This window comes from Myxine glutinosa, chromosome 1 (assembly GCF_964187855.1).
Source record: "Myxine glutinosa chromosome 1, kmMyxGlut1.1, whole genome shotgun sequence".
NCBI classification, from domain to species: domain Eukaryota; kingdom Metazoa; phylum Chordata; class Myxini; order Myxiniformes; family Myxinidae; genus Myxine; species Myxine glutinosa.
In genome coordinates this window covers 224,573,613-224,597,132 of record NC_136261.1, presented here as the reverse complement: position 1 = coordinate 224,597,132, position 23,520 = coordinate 224,573,613, and the positions used below count along the sequence as shown (strand labels likewise).

The 23,520-nt window shown below is 47.7% G+C and overlaps 3 protein-coding genes across 4 annotated transcripts in view; 2 read left to right on the top strand and 1 right to left on the bottom strand.

Moving 5' to 3' along the window:
- The window catches only part of LOC137434365 (sorting nexin-33), a 31,181-nt gene extending 15,936 nt beyond the window's left edge, over positions 1-15,245 (top strand). The window contains exons 5-7 of the mRNA XM_068127282.2: positions 10,728-11,087; positions 11,313-11,637; positions 12,248-15,245. Coding sequence (XP_067983383.2) covers positions 10,728-11,087; positions 11,313-11,637; positions 12,248-12,501 — 939 coding nt within the window. The 3' untranslated portion in view covers positions 12,502-15,245. The remainder of the gene's footprint in view (positions 1-10,727; positions 11,088-11,312; positions 11,638-12,247) is intronic.
- The window catches only part of LOC144891290 (uncharacterized), a 981,422-nt gene that overhangs the window by 207,931 nt on the left and 749,971 nt on the right, over positions 1-23,520 (top strand). The window lies entirely within an intron of this gene.
- The window catches only part of LOC137434357 (mitochondrial fission factor), a 29,952-nt gene continuing 26,812 nt past the window's right edge, over positions 20,381-23,520 (bottom strand). Inside the window, exons 7-9 of one of the 2 annotated variants that reach the window (XM_078784258.1) lie at positions 22,129-22,207; positions 21,599-21,646; positions 20,381-21,447 (exon numbers count right to left, since the gene is read on the bottom strand). In XM_078784258.1, coding sequence (XP_078640384.1) covers positions 21,439-21,447; positions 21,599-21,646; positions 22,129-22,207 — 136 coding nt within the window. In that variant the 3' untranslated portion in view covers positions 20,381-21,438. Of the gene's footprint in view, positions 21,647-22,128; positions 22,208-23,520 lie in introns of both variants that reach the window. The other variant, XM_068127270.2, reaches the window with a different exon arrangement.

Sequence of the window (23,520 nt, the reverse complement as noted above, 5' to 3'; positions counted from 1 at the left end):
AGCCAAAGCAACACTGTAATGGTTTCACAACAAGAAGGTGAAAATCATTGGCTGGCACAGCGAAAGCCCAAACTTGAATCCCATTGAGAATCTGTGGAAAGGCTTAAGATGCTGTTCACCGATGCTCCCCATCCAACTTGACAGAGCTTGAGCAAATCTGCAAGGAAATAATGGGAGAAACTCCACAAATCCAGATGTGCAAAGGTGATACAGACATATCCAATAGGATTTGAAGCTGCAATGGCTGCCAAAGGTGTTTCTATGAAGTATTGACTCAGGGGGTTGAATACTTATGTGAATTAGATATTTTTGTATTTCATTTTTAATTATTTTGTAAACATTTCAAAAAAAATAAAAATTCCACTTTGATGTTATAGGGTATTTAATGTGCGTAGATCAGTGCCAAAAAAACTCAATCTAATCCATTTTTAATTCAGGCCGTAACACAACAAAATGTGAAAAAAGCCAAGGGCTGTGAATACTTTCTGAAGGCATTGTATGCTGATAGGTCTGTAGTTGAAGGGATCGGGTTGTGCTCCTTTTTATGTACCTGTAGTGATGGCAGATTTCCAAGCAGGTGTAACATGACCTAGGACAAATAAATGGCAGGGTGATGAGGGCAGAGAGAGGATGTGCAAGAGCAGCAGATTGGGTTTTAGTCAGCACCCTTAGGGATATTTTGGGGCCGTTTGGTTCAAATTCTTCCAAAAGCACCAAATTTGGCCCAGATGTTGCCCATGCCATACTCTTTCGATTTTTGACGGGCGCCCCCCCCCCCCCCCGGGGGCCCCATATTGGCAAAATACTAAATGGCCACCACCCGGATTAGAGGAAAATCAGTTAAATAACCAAAAGGGTTGGAATCATGTATGATACCACTTTTCAGGGGTTTTCGAGGTCGAGGAATCCAATTATGATATTTTGATGATTCGAGGTCAAGGTCAACCCTCAAGGTCATCTTAAAGGTCATTTTTGAGTCAAACATGTCGGTTTTTGAGTTTTTTGTCAAGATTTACGCGAGGTTCATTATTTTATGTTTCTGGGTTGGGTAATCGAACTCTGACCTTATTTTTGACAATTAGAGGAAATATTTACATGTCTATTTCCTAATTTTCAGGCATATGCAGTTCATCAGTCTAATTACAAAGGTACGGATTTTGATGTTTTATGAACTATGCCATATCCTTGTGTTTAATTTTTGTGCGATCATGATCCGGGTTCATGTATACATGATTGTATACATGTCATAAATATGACGTCATAGGTCATGTGACCTGGCGGCCATATTGGATTTTATGAAAACCTTAAAAATGGATCCCTGCCTTCATTTTTCGATCTATTCATTTTGAACTTTGACCACTTATAGTACGCCATGTGATTGGATGCATATCCTAATTATGACGTCATAGGTCAGGTGACATGGCGGGATGGACCGGTATGGTCCCCGGATCATACCGCCCTTGGCGCCCGTCAAAAATCGAAAGAGTATGGCATGGGCAACATCTGCGCCAAATTTGATGCTTTTGGAAGAATTTGAACCAAAATATCCCGAAGGGCCCTGACTATTTCTAAGGACACATGAGCTGATGCTATCTGGTCCAGTAACGGAGTCGGTGTCAAGGGTTGAAAGAACATTCTCTACTTTCTCAGGTGTAAAAGACAGAGTCTAGGCATAGTTGGGTATGACGGGGAAGGATGTGGTACCGAGAGTGATGTGTTGGGGACACAAGCTTTGGAAGCAAACACAGAATTGAGGCATTCAGCCTTCTCACAAGCAAAGTCTGCTGAGGTGCCATTTGAAGAGAGGGAAGGGGTGGAAGGGGAACGTACACCAGAGACAGACTTAACAAGGCACCTCCAGGTTTTAGAGGAGGGAGACCAGTTTGAAAGTTAATTCTTAATGTTGGATAATGTTGTTGCGGACTTTTTGGAATGCACTAAGATTGCCTTCGGTCGAACTTGCCTTCCAGGAAGAGAAGGCAAGTTGCTTCAGACCACAGGCAGGATTGAGGTTACCATGGATCGGAAGAAAGGGAGGATAATTGAAGATGAGATGGGATGAGTCTGTGCATGAGAGAGCAGGTTCCCATGGAAGAATTCCCAGGCTGAGTTAACATCAGGGACAGTAGATATGGGAGACCGGTCCTGAAGAGAGATAGCTGCTTGCAGTCCCTGCCAATCTGCATGAGTGAACTGCCAGACTCGCTGGCGTTCGGGCAGCTCTCCGAGAAAGGCAAGAGAGATGTTGACTTTCACAAGCTTATCAATTGAACCAATTGGAGCAAAGAAAGAGCAGGAGACATAAGGGAGGATTTGCCATTGGGAGAAAAATGCGAGTTGCAAAATTTACAGATTGAGTCGGTCCCATGGATTCACAAGTCCTTTGTTGAAGTGCCATGGCTGCTGAGAGAGGTACCAACATTCAGCCAAGTTGCATGGTGACCATTTAAATCACCACATATGAGGGAGAGAAAGTTGGGATGAGTGGTTAAAAGTTTGCCCATGTCAGAGAGAGAAAGAGAAATGTAGATGGAGTCGCCACTGTTTGGAGTACGGGACAACACAAAGATGAACAAGAGGTGGGAGCTGAGGGGAAGTCACGGCCAGAGGTACTCCTGGGAGTTGGGAGATGTTAGATCAGTGCAAGGGTAGTGGGGAATTGAGTTTTTGATGTAAAGAGCAAATCCCCTGCCGAGGTCTGGTTCAGGCCTGTCAAATCGGAGGAGACAGTAAACGGGGAGAGACACTAAGGAGTCCGGGATGTCCTGTGGGAGGAAGGATTCTGTTAAACGGGTTACGTCTGGTTTATTAACGCACAGGTTGTAAACCTGGTGCGTTATAGCGTTTGCCTGGGAATTTCGGGCGCTCAAAAGTGAAGCTAGTTTCTGTCACCCATTTCTGTCGCTCATTTCTGTCGCTCATTTCTGTCGCTCAGATGTGTAAACATGACGTCATCAAATCTATATTTATAGGATAGGTTATAGGAGATATATATGTTATAGGATAGGAATATAGGACCCAAATGACCCAGAGGACCCAAATGAGAGGACCCAAATGACCCAGAGGACCCAAATGACCCAGAGGACCCAGAGGACCCAAATGACCCAGAGGACCCAAATGACCCAAATGACCCAGAGGACCCAAATGACCCAGAGGACCCAAATGACCCAGAGGACCCAAATGACCCAGAGGACCCAAATGACCCAGAGGACCCAAATGACCCAGAGGACCCAAATGACCCAGAGGACCCAAATGACCCAGAGGACCCAAATGACCCAGAGGACCCAAATGACCCAGAGGACCCAAATGACCCAGAGGACCCAAATGACCCAGAGGACCCAAATGACCCAAATGACCCAGAGGACCCAAATGACCCAGAGGACCCAAATGACCCAGAGGACCCAGAGGACCCAAATGACCCAGAGGACCCAAATGACCCAGAGGACCCAAATGACCCAGAGGACCCAAATGACCCAGAGGACCCAAATGACCCAGAGGACCCAAATGACCCAGAGGACCCAAATGACCCAGAGGACCCAAATGACCCAGAGGACCCAAATGACCCAGAGGACCCAAATGACCCAGAGGACCCAAATGACCCAGAGGACCCAAATGACCCAGAGGACCCAAATGACCCAGAGGACCCAAATGACCCAGAGGACCCAAATGACCCAGAGGACCCAAATGACCCAGAGGACCCAAATGACCCAGAGGACCCAAATGACCCAGAGGACCCAAATGACCCAGAGGACCCAAATGACCCAGAGGACCCAAATGACCCAGAGGACCCAAATGACCCAGAGGACCCAAATGACCCAGAGGACCCAGAGGACCCAGAGGACCCAGAGGACCCAAATGACCCAGAGGACCCAAATGACCCAGAGGACCCAAATGACCCAGAGGACCCAAATGACCCAGAGGACCCAAATGACCCAGAGGACCCAAATGACCCAGAGGACCCAAATGACCCAGAGGACCCAAATGACCCAGAGGACCCAAATGACCCAGAGGACCCAAATGACCCAGAGGACCCAAATGACCCAGAGGACCCAAATGACCCAGAGGACCCAAATGACCCAGAGGACCCAAATGACCCAGAGGACCCAAATGACCCAGAGGACCCAGAGGACCCAGAGGACCCAGAGGACCCAAATGACCCAGAGGACCCAAATGACCCAGAGGACCCAAATGACCCAGAGGACCCAAATGACCCAGAGGACCCAAATGACCCAGAGGACCCAAATGACCCAGAGGACCCAAATGACCCAGAGGACCCAAATGACCCAGAGGACCCAAATGACCCAGAGGACCCAAATGACCCAGAGGACCCAAATGACCCAGAGGACCCAAATGACCCAGAGGACCCAAATGACCCAGAGGACCCAAATGACCCAGAGGACCCAAATGACCCAGAGGACCCAGAGGACCCAGAGGACCCAGAGGACCCAAATGACCCAGAGGACCCAAATGACCCAAATGACCCAGAGGACCCAAATGACCCAGAGGACCCAGAGGACCCAAATGACCCAGAGGACCCAAATGACCCAGAGGACCCAGAGGACCCAAATGACCCAGAGGACCCAAATGACCCAGAGGACCCAAATGACCCAGAGGACCCAAATGACCCAGAGGACCCAAATGACCCAGAGGACCCAAATGACCCAGAGGACCCAAATGACCCAAATGACCCAGAGGACCCAAATGACCCAGAGGACCCAAATGACCCAGAGGACCCAAAGGACCCAAATGACCCAGAGGACCCAGAGGACCCAGAGGACCCAAATGACCCAGAGGACCCAAATGACCCAGATGACCCAAATGACCCAGAGGACCCAAATGACCCAGAGGACCCAGAGGACCCAGAGGACCCAGAGGACCCAAATGACCCAGAGGACCCAAATGACCCAGAGGACCCAAATGACCCAGAGGACCCAAATGACCCAGAGGACCCAAATGACCCAGAGGACCCAAATGACCCAGAGGACCCAAATGACCCAGAGGACCCAAATGACCCAGAGGACCCAAATGACCCAGAGGACCCAAATGACCCAGAGGACCCAAATGACCCAGAGGACCCAAATGACCCAGAGGACCCAAATGACCCAGAGGACCCAGAGGACCCAAATGACCCAAATGACCCAGAGGACCCAAATGACCCAGAGGACCCAAATGACCCAGAGGACCCAAATGACCCAGAGGACCCAAATGACCCAGAGGACCCAAATGACCCAGAGGACCCAAATGACCCAGAGGACCCAAATGACCCAGAGGACCCAAATTCTATGTATGTTTCTATGATGATGTATGTTTTGGTGAAAGTACATAATGTGAATACTAGTAGCAATTTTACAAAAACCATGGCATAATTTCAAATCTTGACCCGAGATGATAATTATGCTACATCATAATTTCCATGTGCCAACCTGGGCGGAATCCAAGTGGATTCACTTGACTTGTTGGCAGTGGCATGGATTGAGAGGTCTGTCAGGTGAGAGTGGAGACCTCGGATGTTTGAGGTCCACACAGTTGGAGAAGGGGGGAGGAGGTGTTGGGTGAGGAGAGAGGAGGCATTGGATGCAGGATGGGTGTGGAGGCTTTGTAGGTGCATGGTGAGGCTTTGGGGTGGGGTGTGGGGGAAGGTTTGAGTGTGTGGAGTGTGTGGGGTGTGAGGGAAGGTTTGAGTATGTGGGGGTGTGGGGGACGGTTTGAGTGTGTGGACCAAGGTTTGAGTGTGTGGGGTATGTGGGAAGGTTTGAGTGTGTGGGGTGTGGGAAGGTTTGAGTGTGGGGTGTGGGGGAAGGTTTGAGTGCGTGGGGTGTGGGGGAAGGTTTGAGTGCGTGGGGTGTGTGGGAAGGTTTGAGTGTGTGTGGGAAGGTTTGAGTGTGTGTGGGAAGGTTTGAGTGTGTGTGGGAAGGTTTGAGTGTGTGTGGGAAGGTTTGAGTGTGTGTGGGAAGGTTTGAGTGTGTGTGGGAAGGTTTGAGTGTGTGTGGGAAGGTTTGAGTTTGTGTGGGAAGGTTTGAGTTTGTGTGGGAAGGTTTGAGTGTGTGTGGGAAGGTTTGAGTGTGTGTGGGAAGGTTTGAGTGTGTGTGGGAAGGTTTGAGTGTGTGTGGGAAGGTTTGAGTGTGTGTGGGAAGGTTTGAGTGTGTGTAGGAAGGTTTGAGTGTGTGTGGGAAGGTTTGAGTGTGTGTGGGAAGGTTTGAGTGTGTGTGGGAAGGTTTGAGTGTGTGTGGGAAGGTTTAAGTGTGTGTGGGAAGGTTTGAGTGTGTGTGGGAAGGTTTGAGTGTGTGTGGGAAGGTTTGAGTGTGTGGGGGAAGGTTTGAGAGTGTGGGATGTGGGAGAATGTTTGTGTGTGGGGTGTGGGGGAAGGTTTGTTTGTGTGGGGTGTGGGGAAAGGTTTGTGTATGTGGGGTGTGTGGAAAGGTTTGAGTATGTGGGGTGTGGGGGAAGGTTTGAGTGTGTGGGGTGTGTGGGAAGGTTTAAGTGTGTGGGATGCGGGAGAATATTTGTGTGTGTGGGGTGTGGGGGAAGGTTTGAGTGCGTTGGGTGTGTGGGAAGGTTCGAGTGTGTGGGGGTGTGGGAAGGTTTGAGGGTGTGTGAAGGTTTCAGTGTGTGGGGTGTGGGGGAAGGTTTGAGTTTGTGGGGTGTGGGGGAGGTTTGAGTTTGTGGGGTGTGGGGGAAGGTTTGAGTGTGTGGGGTGTGTGGGAAGGTTTAAGTGTGTGAGATGCGGGAGAATATTTGTGTGTGTGGGGTGTGGGGGAAGGTTTGAGTGTGTGGGGTCTGGGGGAAGGTTTGAGTGTGTGGGGGAAGGTTTGAGTGCGTTGGGTGTGTGGGAAGGTTCGAGTGTGTGGGGGTGTGGGAAGGTTTGAGGGTGTGTGAAGGTTTCAGTGTGTGGGGTGTGGGGGAAGGTTTGAGTTTGTGGGGTGTGGGGGAGGTTTGAGTGTGTGGGGGAAGGGGTTTGAGTGTGTGTGGGAAGGTTTGAGTGTATGGGGTGTGTGTGAAGATTTAAGTGTGTGGGAAGGTTTGAGTTTGTGGGGTGTGGGGGAAGGTTTGAGTGCGTGAGGTGTGGGGAAAGGTTTGAGTGCGTGAGGTGTGTGGGAAGGTTTGAGTGTGTGGGAAGGTTTGAGTATGTGTGAAGGTTTGAGTGTGTGGGGTGTGGGAAGGTTGGAGTGTGTGGGGGGGTGTGTGGGAAGGTTTGAGTATGTGTGAAGGTTTGAGTTTGTGGAGTGTGGGGGAACATTTGAGTGTGTGGGAAGGTTTTAGTGCATGGGAAGGTTTTAGTGCGTGAGGTGTGTGGGAAGGTTTGAGTGTGTGGGGGTGTGGGAAGGTTGGAGTGTGTGGGAAGGTTTGAGTATGTGTGAAGGTTTGAGTGTGTGGGGTGTGGGGGAAGGTTTGAGTTTGTGGAGTGTGAGGGAACATTTGAGTGCGTGGGAAGGTTTTAGTGCATGGGAAGGTTTTAGTGCGTGGGAAGGTTTTAGTGCATGGTGTGTGGGGAAAGGATTGAGTGTGTGTGGTGTGTGGGGGAAGGTTTGAGTCTGTGGTGTGTGTGTGTGAAGGTTTGAGTGTGTGGGATCTGGGGGAAGGTTTAAAGTGTGTGGGATGTGGGAGAATGTTTGTGTGTGGGGGGTGTATGTGGGAAGGTTTGAGTGTGTGTGGGAAGGTTTGAGGGTGTGGGGGAAGGTTTGAGTGTGTGGGATGTGGGAGAATGTTTGTGTATGTGTGTGGAAAGATTTGAGTTCGTGGGGTGTGGGGGAAGCTTTGAGTGTGTGTGAAGGTTTGAGTGTGTGTGAAGGTTTAAGTTTGTAGGATGTGGGGGAAGGTTTGAGTGTGTGTGAAGGTTTAAGTGTGTAGGATGTGGGGGAAGGTTTGAGTGTGTATGAAGGTTTAAGTGTGTAGGATGTGGGGGAAGGTTTGAGTGTGTGTGAAGGTTTAAGTGTGTAGGATGTGGGGGAAGGTTTGAGTGTGTGTGAAGGTTTGAGTGTGTGGGATGTGGAGGAAGGTTTGAGTGTGTGTGAAGGTTTAAGTGTGTAGGATGTGGGATTGTGGGTGAAGGTTTGAGTGTGTATGAAGGTTTAAGTGTGTAGGATGTGGGGGAAGGTTTGAGTGTGTGGGATGTGGAGGATGGTTTGAGTGTGTGTGAAGGTTTAAGTGTGTAGGATGTGGGGGAAGGTTTGAGTGTGTGTGAAGGTTAAGTGTGTGGGATGTGGGGGAAGGTTTGAGTGTGTGTGAAGGTTTGAGTGTGTGGGATGTGGGGGAAGGTTTGAGTGTGTGTGAAGGTTTGAGTGTGTGGGATGTGGGGGAAGGTTTGAGTGTGTGTGAAGGTTTGAGTGTGTGGGATGTGGGGGAAGGTTTGAGTGTGTGCGAAGGTTAAGTGTGTGGGATGTGGGGGAAGGTTTGAGTGTGTGTGAAGGTTTGAGTGTGTGGGATGTGGGGGAAGGTTTGAGTGTGTGTGAAGGTTTGAGTGTGTAGGATGTGGGGGAAGGTTTGAGTGTGTGTGAAGGTTAAGTGTGTGGGATGTGGGGGAAGGTTTGAGTGTGTGTGAAGGTTTGAGTGTGTAGGATGTGGGGGAAGGTTTGAGTGTGTGTGAAGGTTAAGTGTGTGGGATGTGGGGGAAGGTTTGAGTGTGTGTGAAGGTTTGAGTGTGTAGGATGTGGGGGAAGGTTTGAGTGTGTGTGAAGGTTAAGTGTGTGGGATGTGGGGGAAGGTTTGAGTGTGTGTGAAGGTTTGAGTGTGTGTGAAGGTTAAGTGTGTGGGATGTGGGGGAAGGTTTGAGTGTGTGCGAAGGTTGAGTGTGTGGGATGCGGGGGAAGGTTTGAGTGTGTGTGAAGGTTAAGTGTGTGGGATGTGGGGGAAGGTTTGAGTGTGTGTGAAGGTTTGAGTGTGTGGGATGTGGGGGAAGGTTTGAGTGTGTGCGAAGGTTAAGTGTGTGGGATGTGGGGGAAGGTTTGAGTGTGTGTGAAGGTTTGAGTGTGTGGGATGTGGGGGAAGGTTTGAGTGTGTGTGAAGGTTTGAGTGTGTAGGATGTGGGGGAAGGTTTGAGTGTGTGTGAAGGTTAAGTGTGTGGGATGTGGGGGAAGGTTTGAGTGTGTGTGAAGGTTTGAGTGTGTAGGATGTGGGGGAAGGTTTGAGTGTGTGTGAAGGTTAAGTGTGTGGGATGTGGGGGAAGGTTTGAGAGTGTGTGAAGGTTTGAGTGTGTAGGATGTGGGGGAAGGTTTGAGTGTGTGTGAAGGTTTGAGTGTGTAGGATGTGGGGGAAGGTTAAGTGTGTGGGATGTGGGGGAAGGTTTGAGTGTGTGCGAAGGTTGAGTGTGTGGGATGCGGGGGAAGGTTTGAGTGTGTGCGAAGGTTAAGTGTGTGGGATGTGGGGGAAGGCTTGAGTGTGTGTGAAGGTTTGAGTGTGTGGGATGTGGGGGAAGGTTTGAGTGTGTGCGAAGGTTGAGTGTGTGGGATGCGGGGGAAGGTTTGAGTGTGTGCGAAGGTTGAGTGTGTGGGATGTGGGGGAAGGTTTGAGTGTGTGTGAAGGTTTGAGTGTGTGGGATGTGGGGGAAGGTTTGAGTGTGTGTGAAGGTTTGAGTGTGTGGGATGCGGGAGAATGTTTGTGTGTGTGTGAAGGTTTGAGTGTGTGGGATGTGGGGGAAGGTTTGAGTGTGTGCGAAGGTTGAGTGTGTGGGATGCGGGGGAAGGTTTGAGTGTGTGCGAAGGTTGAGTGTGTGGGATGTGGGGGAAGGTTTGAGTGTGTGTGAAGGTTTGAGTGTGTGGGATGTGGGGGAAGGTTTGAGTGTGTGTGAAGGTTTGAGTGTGTGGGATGCGGGAGAATGTTTGTGTGTGTGTGAAGGTTTGAGTGTGTGGGATGCGGGAGAATGTTTGTGTGTGTTCTGCCGAGACGTATGTTGTGCAATAAAATTCGGTGTCAATGTAACGAGATTGCTCGACTGCACTGTGCAGTCATCTTTGCCTGTTTACTTCCTTGCTTGTTTCTAGTGTATGATGTATTGTACTTGTACACATTTTGGCCGCACCTATCAAACCTTCCTGAATTTTGCCTTTTAATCTTCATTTTGATTACAGTATTTGTTATTGGAGGTTAGTGGAGGTGCTGCTTTTATTCCCAGTGATTGGATGACCAATTGTAAATAGTGCAAACGAAGAGCAATCGGGTTAGTATTTATTGGCATTATTTAACTTGCTTCGATAACATCCACATAATTTCACAGGCAGCGCCACTGTGAGTGCTCAAGAAATGCTGGCGAGCATTTCCACTAAACCAGACAGACGAGGTGTCTGTTTAATGTCCGACGAGGAGATTTCAATGTTTGAAGCACAAGAGTGACGTCATGCCATGAGCAATTAATCAAAATGTCCACCTGATTAACCTGCTTAGACGTGCCGGTGGAAATCCAAAGGAAGAAAATAAAAAGGTGGGAAATAAATAAATAATAGGCATCTAATTTGGGATTCAAAGCCTGGTGTTGGCTTAATGGTTAAGGCCTTAAGATCTTAAGGTCTTGAGTTCGAGTCCCTGGCGTGCCGTTAAATAAGACCAAGTGGGTCCGTTCAGCCCGTCATCCTTCCGAGGTCGGCAAAATGAGCACCGGCTTGCTGAAAACAGGGGGCACCACATCACCAGCAATGATGCACGGGCTGCACACGACGTAATGATAATTTGGGATTGTATGGAGGACACGGTCCGATTGCTTTGTCTTTCCTTCTTGATGCTGCCATGGCCTGCAGGTCAGTCGTCGATACAAGCATTTTGACTGGCTGCACGCACGTCTCGTGGAGAAGTTTCCGATTGTGTGCATACCGCAGCTACCCGAGAAACAGGCGACCGGGCGTTTCGAGGCCGACTTCATCCACAAGCGCCGACGCGGCCTGGCCTTGTGGCTGGTGTACACCGCCGCGCATCCGGTCCTGTCTCAATCCTGCGCCTTCCATCACTTTCTGACGAGTGGTGACGAGAGGGCGTGGAAGGAGGGCAAGCGCCGTGCCGAACGGGACGAACTCACCGGTGCGAACTTCTTCCAAACGGTGCGCACACCGAATGCTCAACTCGTGCCCAGCCAAGTCGATGCAAAGATGGAGGCCTTCAAGGTGAGTCTACCTGCACCGTCACTCCTTTGAGACCGATTTGATCCGAGAAATGTCGTAAAGTGGCAGAAACTTGTTTAATATGATTGCTCGAACAGGTTGACCTTGTTTTCCATTGGCTAATTGTACAAAGTAAAAAGAACAAAAAAACATTGGTGCTTCACGTCATCTTTTGTGGTCCTTTGATGAAGAAAAGCAAAAGCATTTCTCTTTTCTTTTCATTTCAAGGCTTTCTCCAAAAAGATGGATGACTCGGTGCTGCAACTGTCGCAAACAGCCCAGGACCTCACTCGAAAGCACCATGCCACTTTTAAACGGGAGTTCCATCGGATGGGCAACGCTCTGCGCTCGATGGGCCAGGCTTTTGAAATGGACAGTGGGCATGGGACCGAGCAGCTCACACAGGCCTTGACTTTTGCGGGAAACACTTACGTTGAACTCGGGGATATCTTTGCGGCGCAGCCCGAAAATGACTTGTTGCCATTGCTCGATGTCTTGGGCCTCTACCAAGGATTGCTCGCCAACTTTACGGACATATTGCATGTGCAGAAAGGTGCGATGGGTTTTTCTTTTGTCATATGAAACGTTTAGTTTAACTTCGACCAGGCAGGTTAAAAAGGGTACATTTAAGGTTTCGATGACAAAAGGGAATGGACGTGTGTTTGCTTATTATGAATTTCGCATGATGATGTGGAAATAGTGCAATGTGTGTTGTGTGAAAGTTGCTGCAGTAGTAGCTTGGAAGGAGTCAGAGGGGAAAATGTGATTCAATGTTTGGGTTTTGAATGGGTTCATGCATGATTCATGAGTGGTTCATGGTTCATCAAATGTATACATGCATGATGGAAATGAATGTACAAGGAAGTAGAGGACGGGGAAGACCGAGAAAGACTTGGCTAAAGATGGTGGAAGAAGAAATGCGGGCAAGGGGGTTAACAAGGAGGGATGCAGAAAATAGGGCAAAATGGAGAAGATTGTCATGGGGACCGCAAGGCTAACCCCCGCTCTAGCAGGGAAAATGGCCTTAAAATGCATGTTGTTGTTGTTGTTGTTTTGAATGGGTGCAGCAGTGTGTTGAAATGATGAAATCGTGAATTTTGTTGTTGTTGTTTATACCAAAGTTGTAGAGTCTCGATGCTAGTTGCTTTTGCTTGTCTGGCCAGGTGCAGTGACCAAGGCCCGCGAATCTCAGCGTCTTGCCGACGAAGGAAAGATGTCGGCAGCAGAAGCATGGCGCGTGAGCGAACGCAACCGAGTCGTTTCGTATGCCGTCCTCGCAGAGATGAACGCCTTCCACAGTAGCCGCGTGCGCGACGGAGCCGACATGACGCGCACGCTGCTCGAGCAGCAGGCGGGGTTCTTCCGCACAGTGGCTGAGCGCCTGGACATTGCGCATCGACAGTTTGACGGGTTGTGAGGTTGTCGCATATGGGCTGTTCTGAATATTTACGATGCATTCTGGTGAGTGATGAAAGGTTGTTTGTTTTGGTGGTGGCATTCGAAGCGGGTGAAAAGGATTGCTGTGATGTGGCTGTCATGTTTACCACAAGCGTTTGGTTGTGGAATCAACCTTACCTATGTGAATATTGTTACTGAACCAGTAAGTTGAGGAAACACTTGTTGCTGCTTTGTTTGTCTATTGTTTTAATCTTTGTCTTGTCGTTCAAATTTTTTATTTACATAGTGAGATCTGGTTTGGTTTGCATAGGGAATCTTGTCTGCCTGATGAAAGGCAAGAGAGTTTGTGTAAAGAGTTCGTGGGGATACCACATACATGATCACTCATACATGATCCTGATCATGATCACATACATTATAGCTGGACATGATCACTTGTCCCTGGTATCCACTGATCTTTCTGAAGGGCAGTCATGTGACTCGATCATCTTTGTCAAATGGGGTCTTTTGCTCCACATCGAGTTCCAACTCCTGTTTGGTTGAGGGAGAGCTGACACCTTGAGGGGGGGGACCATTACAGTCCTTTCAATTACAATGAGGTGAATGAAAAAGAAAAGCTGATCTTTTGCAGATTAGGCACAAAAAGTCTGTGTTTTCAAGGCATCCTATTTGTTCAAATGCAGGTGCAGCAAGATCCCTGGTGTGGGAAGCTCCACTTGGATCTGCTTGGTGGGGAGGAGGTGCTTAGCAACACTGCAGTCCTGGGGCTTATCAGTCCAACGCACTGCAACTCGAATTTTTATCTTTCTTGTTTTGAGTGCTTCCTGGCAATGTTTACTTGATGACAAAGACCAAAGGGAAGGATCATCGAAGGTCTGGCCCTCATAGGAATGTGCCCACGCAATGGCTGCACTCCCATTATTTTGGAGAAATGGGCACGAGGGGGTTCTATAAACACACGTCGTGTTCTGTAAATATACTTTGCAATTCCATCGACAAAATGCCAGCCGAAGTTCAGGATGGTCGCCCTTTCATGTGCAATCTGCAGTGGAAATCAAATCGGGCCTCGTGCTCGAGCCGAGGGGCAATAAAGTGAAGCCGTCTTTGTCCGTCGTCAATGGGTTTGTGACAAAAGGAACGGCGAGTTACTTTGACCTCGGACGGAACGCATTTTGCACAAACGACTTCCAGGATACTGCAACCAAAACGAACGTGTTGCCGAGGAGCTGTGTGACGTACAGTTACTTTTTAATTATTATTCCCTTTCTTTGAACATCCCTGTCTTGTAAATGGGACGGCTCCAAGAGCGATGCACATTTGCTCCCGTGGGGCAGGTATACCGAAACTGCCATGTTGCTTTTGTAACGAATGAACGGTTGGCCGGACAAGTCTGCCCGTGCGCTGGCGTGCAGTTTTGCGGCGGTGCACGAGGTGTAAATGCGCTGTGCAACAATGTCAAATGATCTGAAAAAGTAGAATTATATATGATCAGTTATGCCACGGCAAACTGAGACTTTGTTTCATTTTTAAAGAACCTGTTTAAAGACACTATGCATAATTAATTCACTATATAAATACCTTTTATGTACATTGTACAATGTATAAATGTCACCATGTGAAATGGAATGTTGAAAATGACACACACATGTAATAGATCATTGTGTACATGTTAAGTGGATGCTCTATCCACACAAAATGGGGGGTGGTTAGGATAGCAATGGAGTAACTTAGACGTTTGCCGCAAATGGGTATGTCTGTACTAATGGGCGTGATGGTTGCACGGGTTTCCACCCCACCATCCCCTAACATACTGGTGAGGCTATTGGGACATTACCAATGCTCACATCTTGGGGGACTGCAGTCACGGTTTGGATCGATGATCATTTGGTGCTTTGGTTGCTCGAGACAACGAAAGCTGGAATGGATGTGATGTTTGGTTTCTGGTGATTGTACTACACTATAAACTACACTAATTAATGTGCCCAAATCTGGCCTGAACTAGTTCAGGCCTCACCGGTGGAGCCGATGGAATACAGCTTCCTTGCTTCGTATCTCCAACACGCCCAGAAACTCCCAAATGGACGAATGAGGTCGTTCGTCAAGACTACACATTTCGCCTGTTGCTCGGGTATCGGGAGATCAGCGGTTTTGCAATTGAAGGACTCTGGCAAGATGCAGCAATAAAATTGGATGTTTCGGTTTGGGTAAATCGTTGAGCATCATATATATATAATATATATATATATATATATACGTATATATATATTAGTATTGCTCCATGAGAACATTTCCATCATTCGTGCTACCAGCAGTCCTTGTATTTCAGTTCTAAGAACACGAGCACTTTGTCCTGCTTTTCTCCTTTTCTTTTCTTTTATTTTCACCAGATAAAGCGTCATTTGGTAATCGGTGCATTCCATAACATGGATGAAAAACATTTTAATAGTAAGCAATATCTCAACCTCACAATAGGTATGCATATCCACAAAGTAAAGGGATCACACACACACATGTACCGAGGTCACACGGAATGTGACAGTTTGATTTTATTATCATGTGAGGATTATGAGACATGAAACCAAAAAGTCCCAGATGGCATTTGTTAGATCCTTGAACTATGAACATTGATGCAGGTTGAAATCTTTTTTTTCTTTGTATCTTACAGATCTATGCAGTGTATTTGACTACAGGGAAATAAATACATTATATATATATATATATATAAATATATATATATATATATATATACACCCATGTTTTGCACCATTTTTACTGAGCTTTGTCTACAGCGCCTATAATGGTACTACGGATACAATGGAACCCACACAGGTGTTTGTTTTGACAAAAGCGATGTACGAGAGCACCCAGGCACGTACTGGAGGATCACCTTATTACCTGTAGCATGAGGAATTGCACAAACGAGCAACGGTACCCGCCCTGTGGGTGGGGCTTCAATTGGGAGGCCCAAATGAAAAGGCAAAATATCAGAAGACTTTTTATATATATATATATATATACGTATATATATATATATATCAGATATATATATATATATCAGAATATCAGAACATCCGGGTCCGAGATCTGATCGGCTGCCATGCAGGCATAGTCGATGCCAAGGTGCACAGCGCCAGCTATGGACCGGGAGAGACAATTGGCGATCGTATTATCCTTCCCAGCAACATGTTGGATGTCCGTCGGAAACGAAGGAGAGCTGGCGTTGTTGACGGGCAGACCACGACTCCGAGACCTTGGCCATGGCAAAAACCAGGGGCTTGTGGTCCACAAACGCCGTGAACGGGCGGGCCTCCAACAGGTAACGAAAGTGTCGGACAGCTAACGTGAGGCCTAGGAGCTCACGATCGAAGGTACTGTACTTTCGTTCGTTAGGGCGGAGCTGCCGGCTAAAAAAGGCAAGCGGCTGCCAGGCCCCGTTGACCCACTGCTCGTGCACGGCGCCAACAGCGTAGTCCGAAGCGTCCTTGGTGAGAGCAATCGGTGCATCGGGCGAAGGATGTGCCAGCATGGTTGCGCTGGCGAGGGCCAGTTTAGCATCCGTGAAAGCTTTGGCCATCTCCTCAGTCCAGTCAATGGTGCATTTGGTAGGCTTGCCCTTGCGGGCCTCATAAAGGGGCCGCATCAGCTGGGCCGCACGGGGCACAAAACGATGGTAAAAGTTCACCATGCTCAAAAACTCCTGCAGGGCCCTGACGGTGAGGGGGCGTGGAAAACCCTTCACAGTCTCTACTTTAGATGGCAGTGGAACAGCCCCCTCCCTCGTGATGCGGTGGCCAAGAAAGTCAATTGAGGCCACCCCGAACAAGCACTTGGCCGGGTTAATGATAAGGCCGTGTTGCCTGAGGCGCTCAAAGAGCACTCGGAGGTGAAGCATATGCTCCGTCCTGGAAGTGCTGGCGATGAGAATATCGTCCAGATAGACAAACAGAAACGGCAAGTCCCGTAACACGCTGTGCATCAGGTGCTGGAAAGCCTGGGCCGCGTTCTTGAGCCCAAAAGGCATGCGGAGGAATTTGAAAAGCCCGAACGGTGTAATCACCGCGGTCTTAGGAACGTTCTGCGGCCGGACGGGGACCCGGTGGTAACCACGAACGAGGTCCACCTTAGAAAAAAAAACTTTACTGGCCAAGCGGGCAGAAAAATCCTGGATGTGCGGGATTGGGTAGCGGTCGGGGGTAGTGGCGTCGTTAAGGCGGCGGTAATCCCCGCATGGGCGCCATCCGCCCCCTGGCTTCGGCTCAATGTGGAGAGGCGAGGCCCACGGGCTGTCAGACCGTCGTACAATGCCAAGACGCTCCAACGTGTCGAACTCAGCCTTTGCAACAGCGAGTTTCCCCGGGTCGAGGCGTCGAGCCCGGGCGTAGACAGGCGGGCCGGTGGCTGGAATGTGATGCTCCACCCAGTGTCTGACGACAACGGCCGAAAAGGTGGGCTGTGTAAGGGCCGGGAACTCGGTGAGGAGGCGGGCGAACTCATCAGAGGTCGAGAGCGTGCATGCAAGCCTCGTCGAGCCGGACCTACTCAGCGAGCATGGAAATGAACTGAATGTCTCCACATTAATGAGCCGCCGATTTTTAACATCCACCAATAGGCCATTGGCGCAGAGGAAATCGGCGCCCAGCAAGGGGGTGGACACCCTCGCCGTGACAAAATCCCACGTGAACCGCTGCCCGCCAAAACACAATGCCACGTTCCGTTTACCAAAAGTCTGAATGGCACTGCCGTTGGCAGCTTCCAGGGTGGGGCCGTGACTCCCAGCCTCCCGGTCCAATGCCGACGCAGGCAGAACGCTCACCTGGGCACCTGTGTCACAGAGGAAACGACGTCCGGAGTCGGTGTCCGAAATGAACAACAAACTGCCCGAACGGCCGACGCTCATGGCAGTTAACGAGCGCCGGCCAGCCCGTTTCCCGACTTGCTGAAGCTGCAGGGTGGTCGGCATGCCTTGGCCTTGGGACCAAACCTTGCGTGGTAAAAGCACAAGCCTGCGGGCTTCCGCCGCTGGCCCGTAGTAGTGGCCACAACGGTGCCCGCCAGCGGCGTAGGCTCGACGGGGGCGGGGTCCCATGCAGCCACACTGCATTGCTGTCTGGCGGAGAAAAACTTGTCTGCTTCCCTGGCCAGGGTGAGCCAGGTTAAATCCTTAACAGACGAGTTGGCCAAGGCTGACCGTACCTGTCCTGGCAGCTGCTGCAAGAACAGCTCTTTGAAGAGGAAACATGGCCGGTGGCTGCCGAGGAGAGACAACATGTGGTCCATCAGCTCTGATGGCTTGGAGTCACTGACCGGGTAGAGAAAGGAGCTGACGGGCACGCTCAGCCTCGGTGAGCTCAAAGGTATCAAACAGCAGTGCCTTTAGCGTCTCGTACTTGGCGCCCCCTGGAGGATCCTGGAGAAAGCTCACCACCCTGGTTGCCGTGGAGCCGCTGAGCGCAGACACGACATAATAATATTTCGTGTCGTCAGCAGAGATGCTCCGAATGGCGAATTGGGCCTCAGCTTGTGCGAACCAGACGGCAGCCTGTCGTTCCCAAAACTCCGGCAGTTTGATCGAAACTGCGCTTGTCTCCATGTTTGTTCAAAGCTCCGAAAACGTCCAAGAGCAAGACGGGATCACCATTGTAGGAGTTGCGGGCAACGAGAGGTTAAAAACTTCTTGACTTGTTCAAGGCTCCTTTATTTCCAAAAGACTTTTTCTCGACCGGAACTCTTTTTATATCCCCCATCACTTCCGCCCGATCCTCTTAAAGGGGCGTGGCTCCCACAGCCGAGCGCACGCTACGCCCATACCGTCAATAGTCCCACTGGTCCCGTGTTAGTGAATTACGAACACCTCTATGGGATATCCCCCACAATAGCCTATTTTACTTCCAGGGGTCCCAGGAATACCCACCCAAAATATCGTTGCGATCGGTTGAGCCGTTTTTGTGGTACCTTAGAATGGACGGACCGACATTTGATGAATTATAGCAATATACATTTAACTATAATGAAAAGAAATGATATTGTGGATTATATTTAAAAGTAGGTTTCAATCGAAGACTGTTTTACTTGATACCAAAACGTGCTTTTCCTCATTAAAAAAATAATTCAGGGACAATGCAACCCACGATGGTTTGCTGCAATTACTAAACAACACGGCATCACAACTTCCGTGAGAAACATCAGTGGTTAATGATTGGTGCATCAAACAGCAGGTTGTTTATGAAGAGTTTGAACCATCTCTTGAGTGGGGTTCACTGTGGTTGCATCATGTGGGTATCAACAACAGCATCAAAAAGGTGGCCATTGGTTAATGGTACTACACATGTGATGTACAAGGAAATTGATGGTGATGTGAGCGGCCTTCTAAAGGAAAGGAATGACCTCTAAAGCCAGTTTTCGACTGGGCAACCTCCATAGTGTAAAGTCTTTCCATGACACATCTTTAATCTATTTGTAAGATCTTCATCTGCAGCTTGATGGAGTAATGCTGTCCCTTCTGGACTGGTGCCTCTGCACCACACCTTGCTCAGCTTGACGCCACGGAGTCCAGAGATGGAAGTCATTTGAATCTCCCGTGATGAAGCTGTCTCTGTGGCCATCATTTCCACATCAAATACATGTCGGTGGTCCCTGCCTTTTACCACCTGTTAGTTGTCGGTGGTCCCTGCTGGAATGCATGAGAATATGTTAGTTGTCTTGCTTGTTCCCCTGCTTGCCCCACTGTGAATATGTTGCCTTTTTCCTCCCTTTGTCACCTCACACTTCCATGAGCCTCTATTTTGTATTGAAATAAAATGAGAACAGGAATTGAGGTTAGATGAAAAGAGGAAGATGATTTTATGAGTGATGGACTTAGTGTAATTTATGGTGGAGGGCAAGAAAAGCAGAGGTGTTGCCAGGTTGCTCGATGCACTAGTTGCTAAATGTTATTCGGCAGAATGGCGAGTCATTACTTGTTAGACTAAAATCTGAACCTAGAGATATAATTGTTTGGCCGAGCGAAGTGAGGTCGAGGCCGTTTATTCCCGATACTTAAAAAGTGAAACCTCCGATTGCGTGCCTACAGAAAACTGACTTTTCGGAACGCAGGCCACATTTTCCATCCAATCATCATGTAACCTATCCATGGGTACGGGTAGGCATTCCTATTTTGAAAGTTTTGTGTCAAGCGGTTGTGGTGACAACGAATGCAAAAGCTAATAAAGGTGAAAAAGTGAGGATGGAAGAAAAAAAAGTGAGGGCCTCGACCGACGTTGCACAACATTGGTCAAGGGTGGTTGTGCACACCTATTACTAATAGAGGTGCATGATTATAGACTAGCAGAAAAAAGTTCCTGTGCACGGTAAATAGTTCCACATAAAATTATATTGATGAGTGGCCTAATTTGATAATTTGCCTTGATATCCTCATGGGTTTCCATGACCATCTGACAATGGTATGGCCGATTCACTATACATGATTTAGCCACGTGATATTTCTCCACGTGGTTTTCAGCAATTTTCAACAGTCTGATCTTTGGCCTCTCCTAGCCTAAGTTCACACATTTGTTGAATTATAAGCATCAATATCTGGATGTCCCACGTTTCTGAAAATAAGCTTCCACATGCCATCAGCATGCTTATGACCTGAATGGCACAAGCTCGTTGCTACGCGTTTGGGTTTACTGAAGCGATAGTCAAACTGGAGGTGTTATCGACAATCTAGAGCCACCAGAGATCGACCATATTCTGGGTGACCCCATGTGACGTCACCTCAGCAAGATAACCACATCAGCTTGGTGTACCTGAAGAATCAATTCCAGACTGCAGCTTTGACAGCCAGAAGCATTCCTTGGTTTCAGTGCCACGACTGTAAGGGATCGGTTACGAGAGCATAACATCCAACCACAACGCCCAGCAGTCCGTCATATTTTATTGCAACGTCATTGCAATGCATGATTAGTATAGTTGGGAAGGCAACATAGTCGGTTCAGGATTCAAGATTGGGCTGTGGCCCTGTTTATAGATGAGTCCAGGTTCCATCTTGACAGCAGTGATGGCTGTTGTAGAGTGGATCGACGTGTAGGAGAACACCAACACTAACTCCTGTGTTTTGGAACGTTCATGGTTTGGCAGAGGACGTGTGATGGTATGGCGAGGCATCACAGCTCAACATATGGCCCAGATCGAAGTGATCAATGGCATCGGGACAAATTTATCCGATGCCACATCCTCCCATTCCTGCAAGCTCGTGGACGTAGCAGCAGGATGTAGTCAGATTTCCAAGCACAACAGAACAATGCCTCGTCTGCTGTTTCACCTGATCTTTCTCCAATAAAACATGTTTGGGTTGAAATGGAGTGACGATTGTGCCGTCTTCCAAAGCAGCCAGTTATGTTGGCCTAATTGGGACAGGTCTTGGAACAGATCTAGAATAACATACCACAAGCCTTTTTCAATCATCTTGTGGCATCAACGAGGTGCCATTGCTACGCATTTGTCGACACTAATGTTGGTTACACCAGATAGACAGTTTTAGGAATTTTGACCCCAACCCTCTTCGAGCCCCGATGAACATGGCGTTCAAAATCTGTTGACTTATACATTTGTTTCCTGTACGACAAACATTAACATGACCAACTGTCATGCATTCATTTTATATAGGTCTCAAAGATGCACAGGAACATTTTTCTGTTAGTATATAAACACAGGATTCTTTTGGAATTTTGGAAAACATCAGTCTGCACAGTGCAAAAAAGCAAAATTATGCTCATAAATAAAGAACATTTTAATACTCTATAATCAGACGCAAAGTGAGGGGACAATAAATGGTCAATTTTGTACATACCAGAAATAGAGGAAGCTAAAGTATTCGATAAAGAACAAAGGATAATTTTGACCGATGAACCAAAACACAATAAAGATTAATTATTTTGGTAAAACACTGTTGGAAAATGTGCAAGGGCAGTGTGGATCAAGCTGCCTGTAACACACACACACACACACACGACGAGTTGTACATGAGGGGAGAAATGGGGAAATACGATTTATTAGCGACGGAGAATGAGCCAGACGTTAATGAAACAAAGAGCGAGGGAGAGCGACGTGAGAATGGAGTCTCTCTGCATGCGAACCTCCCGTTCTGCTTCCAGGGAAAGAAGCCGACGCTGCAACTTGGACACCTGGTCGGAAAACAAACCTCAAATAATTCTTGCACAAATGGCTACCGATATGACATCACGAGGTCATCGCTTGTATCAGCAACAGAAGACGCATTACTGATCGCTCATTTTGTTTCACGACAGATTTCCTATCGAGGGAGGTATCCACATAGAATTTTGCATTTCTGTCGATGACACTTTCATTCGCAGGTGCTGTTCTTCGCTTAGTTATGAATTTACCATGGTATTGTTCTACAAAATAAACAGAGCAATATTAAAAACCGATGGTGTTAATGAGATGTAAGGTAGACCACATCTGAGTATGACAGATCTGCTTAAAGCAATTACTGGCATACTCGGATGGGGTCAAATTTGAATTTAAACTGATGGATTCTGGTAATTATTCCCAGAGTGCTATGGCCTGTCGGAAATGGGTCGCTTGGAAAATTTGTAAATGCCCTTACAAGCCTTGATGACAATTGTTGAAATTAAGTGAGATTTACCTGTCTGATGATCGTTTCCAAATCGACCTCTTGTATCTCGGTGGGCGTCTCGGCATTGATGTCTATTGTTTCTGTTGCTCTGTCGAATGAGGACAAATGAGTGCAATCTGTAAGAGTTCAATTCAAATATTTGGACAAATTATGATGTTTTGGTTCTTCCATCTAAAGGAGGATGTAGAAACTGGCCCATATACATACAATTATACCGAGTTCAAATTAAACTCACTTTAAATTTAAAATAATGCAGGATTGTATATAATTGTGATTTCATTGTAGGCATTTCAGGTAAGCCTTTCACAAATTGATGCCATGGAGTCGAAGGCCCTAAAAATCATTTCAATCTCCTGCAGCGAAGCTGAATCTCTGGGTATATCTGAGCCCAGCCCAGTCTAGCCAAAAGCCTATCCCAGTGTTTTGGAAAATTCAAAATAGAGACAGGGTAAAACCAGTCGATCAGTTGGTTTAGCATACTTGTGTCACTGAGTTTGTTTAAAATGCTGTTAAATTGCTACTGGTAATACAACAGAGCCTGTACTGGAAATTCAAAAGGCGGCCTTTTAGCCTACTCTACACTGCCAAGGAATGTGTATATGACCAAGTTTATGTTCTCTAACCTCTTGAAGAGTTTGATCAATACATATTTGGCATTTCAAAACAAAAAAAATGCTCGTCTGTCAGCAACAAGCTTCAATTGTGGAGCCATCATAGCCAATTCTTTACTGAAAGCCATTTTGAGGGGTATGACCAAAATAAAAAATAAATAAATAAAGCCATTCAGCAGCACAGTACATCGCATTCCAGACAACGGTGATAAACACTGGCATACTTTGTAAAATTTATCATAATTTGACCAATAGCCCTGCCAAGATGTACACTACTGGTCAAAAGTTTTAGAACACCTTAATTTTTCCAGTTTTTATTGAAATTTAAGCAATTCAAGTCCAGTGAATAACCTGAAATGATACAAAGGTAAGCAGTAAACTGCTCGAGGTTAAAAAAAAAGTTTAGGTTAGCAAAAACGGGAAAATAATGTAAATTGCACAGTTATATTGTAAAAAAAAGGCCTTCTTCAGGGAACAAGTAATGGGTTAACAACTTACAGCTGTTCTGCAGCAAGGTAAGTAAATTAAGCCTTGAACGTTGATGCAAACAATTCCTACAGGTGTCCCAACCTCTGCTGATTACTTGATTACAAACCCCCTGTCTGAATTAAAAGCAGTATTGGAACAGACTGTTATTACACCCTCTGAAGCATTATTTGGACAATATTGCACTGCAGGAAGTAGTATATTGGAAACTGGAGGAAACTCTGACAGGAAGAGGTCTCGCAGACCCAAAGCCACAACAGAATCAGAAGACAAGTTTCTGAGAGTCAACAGCTTGCGTGATAGG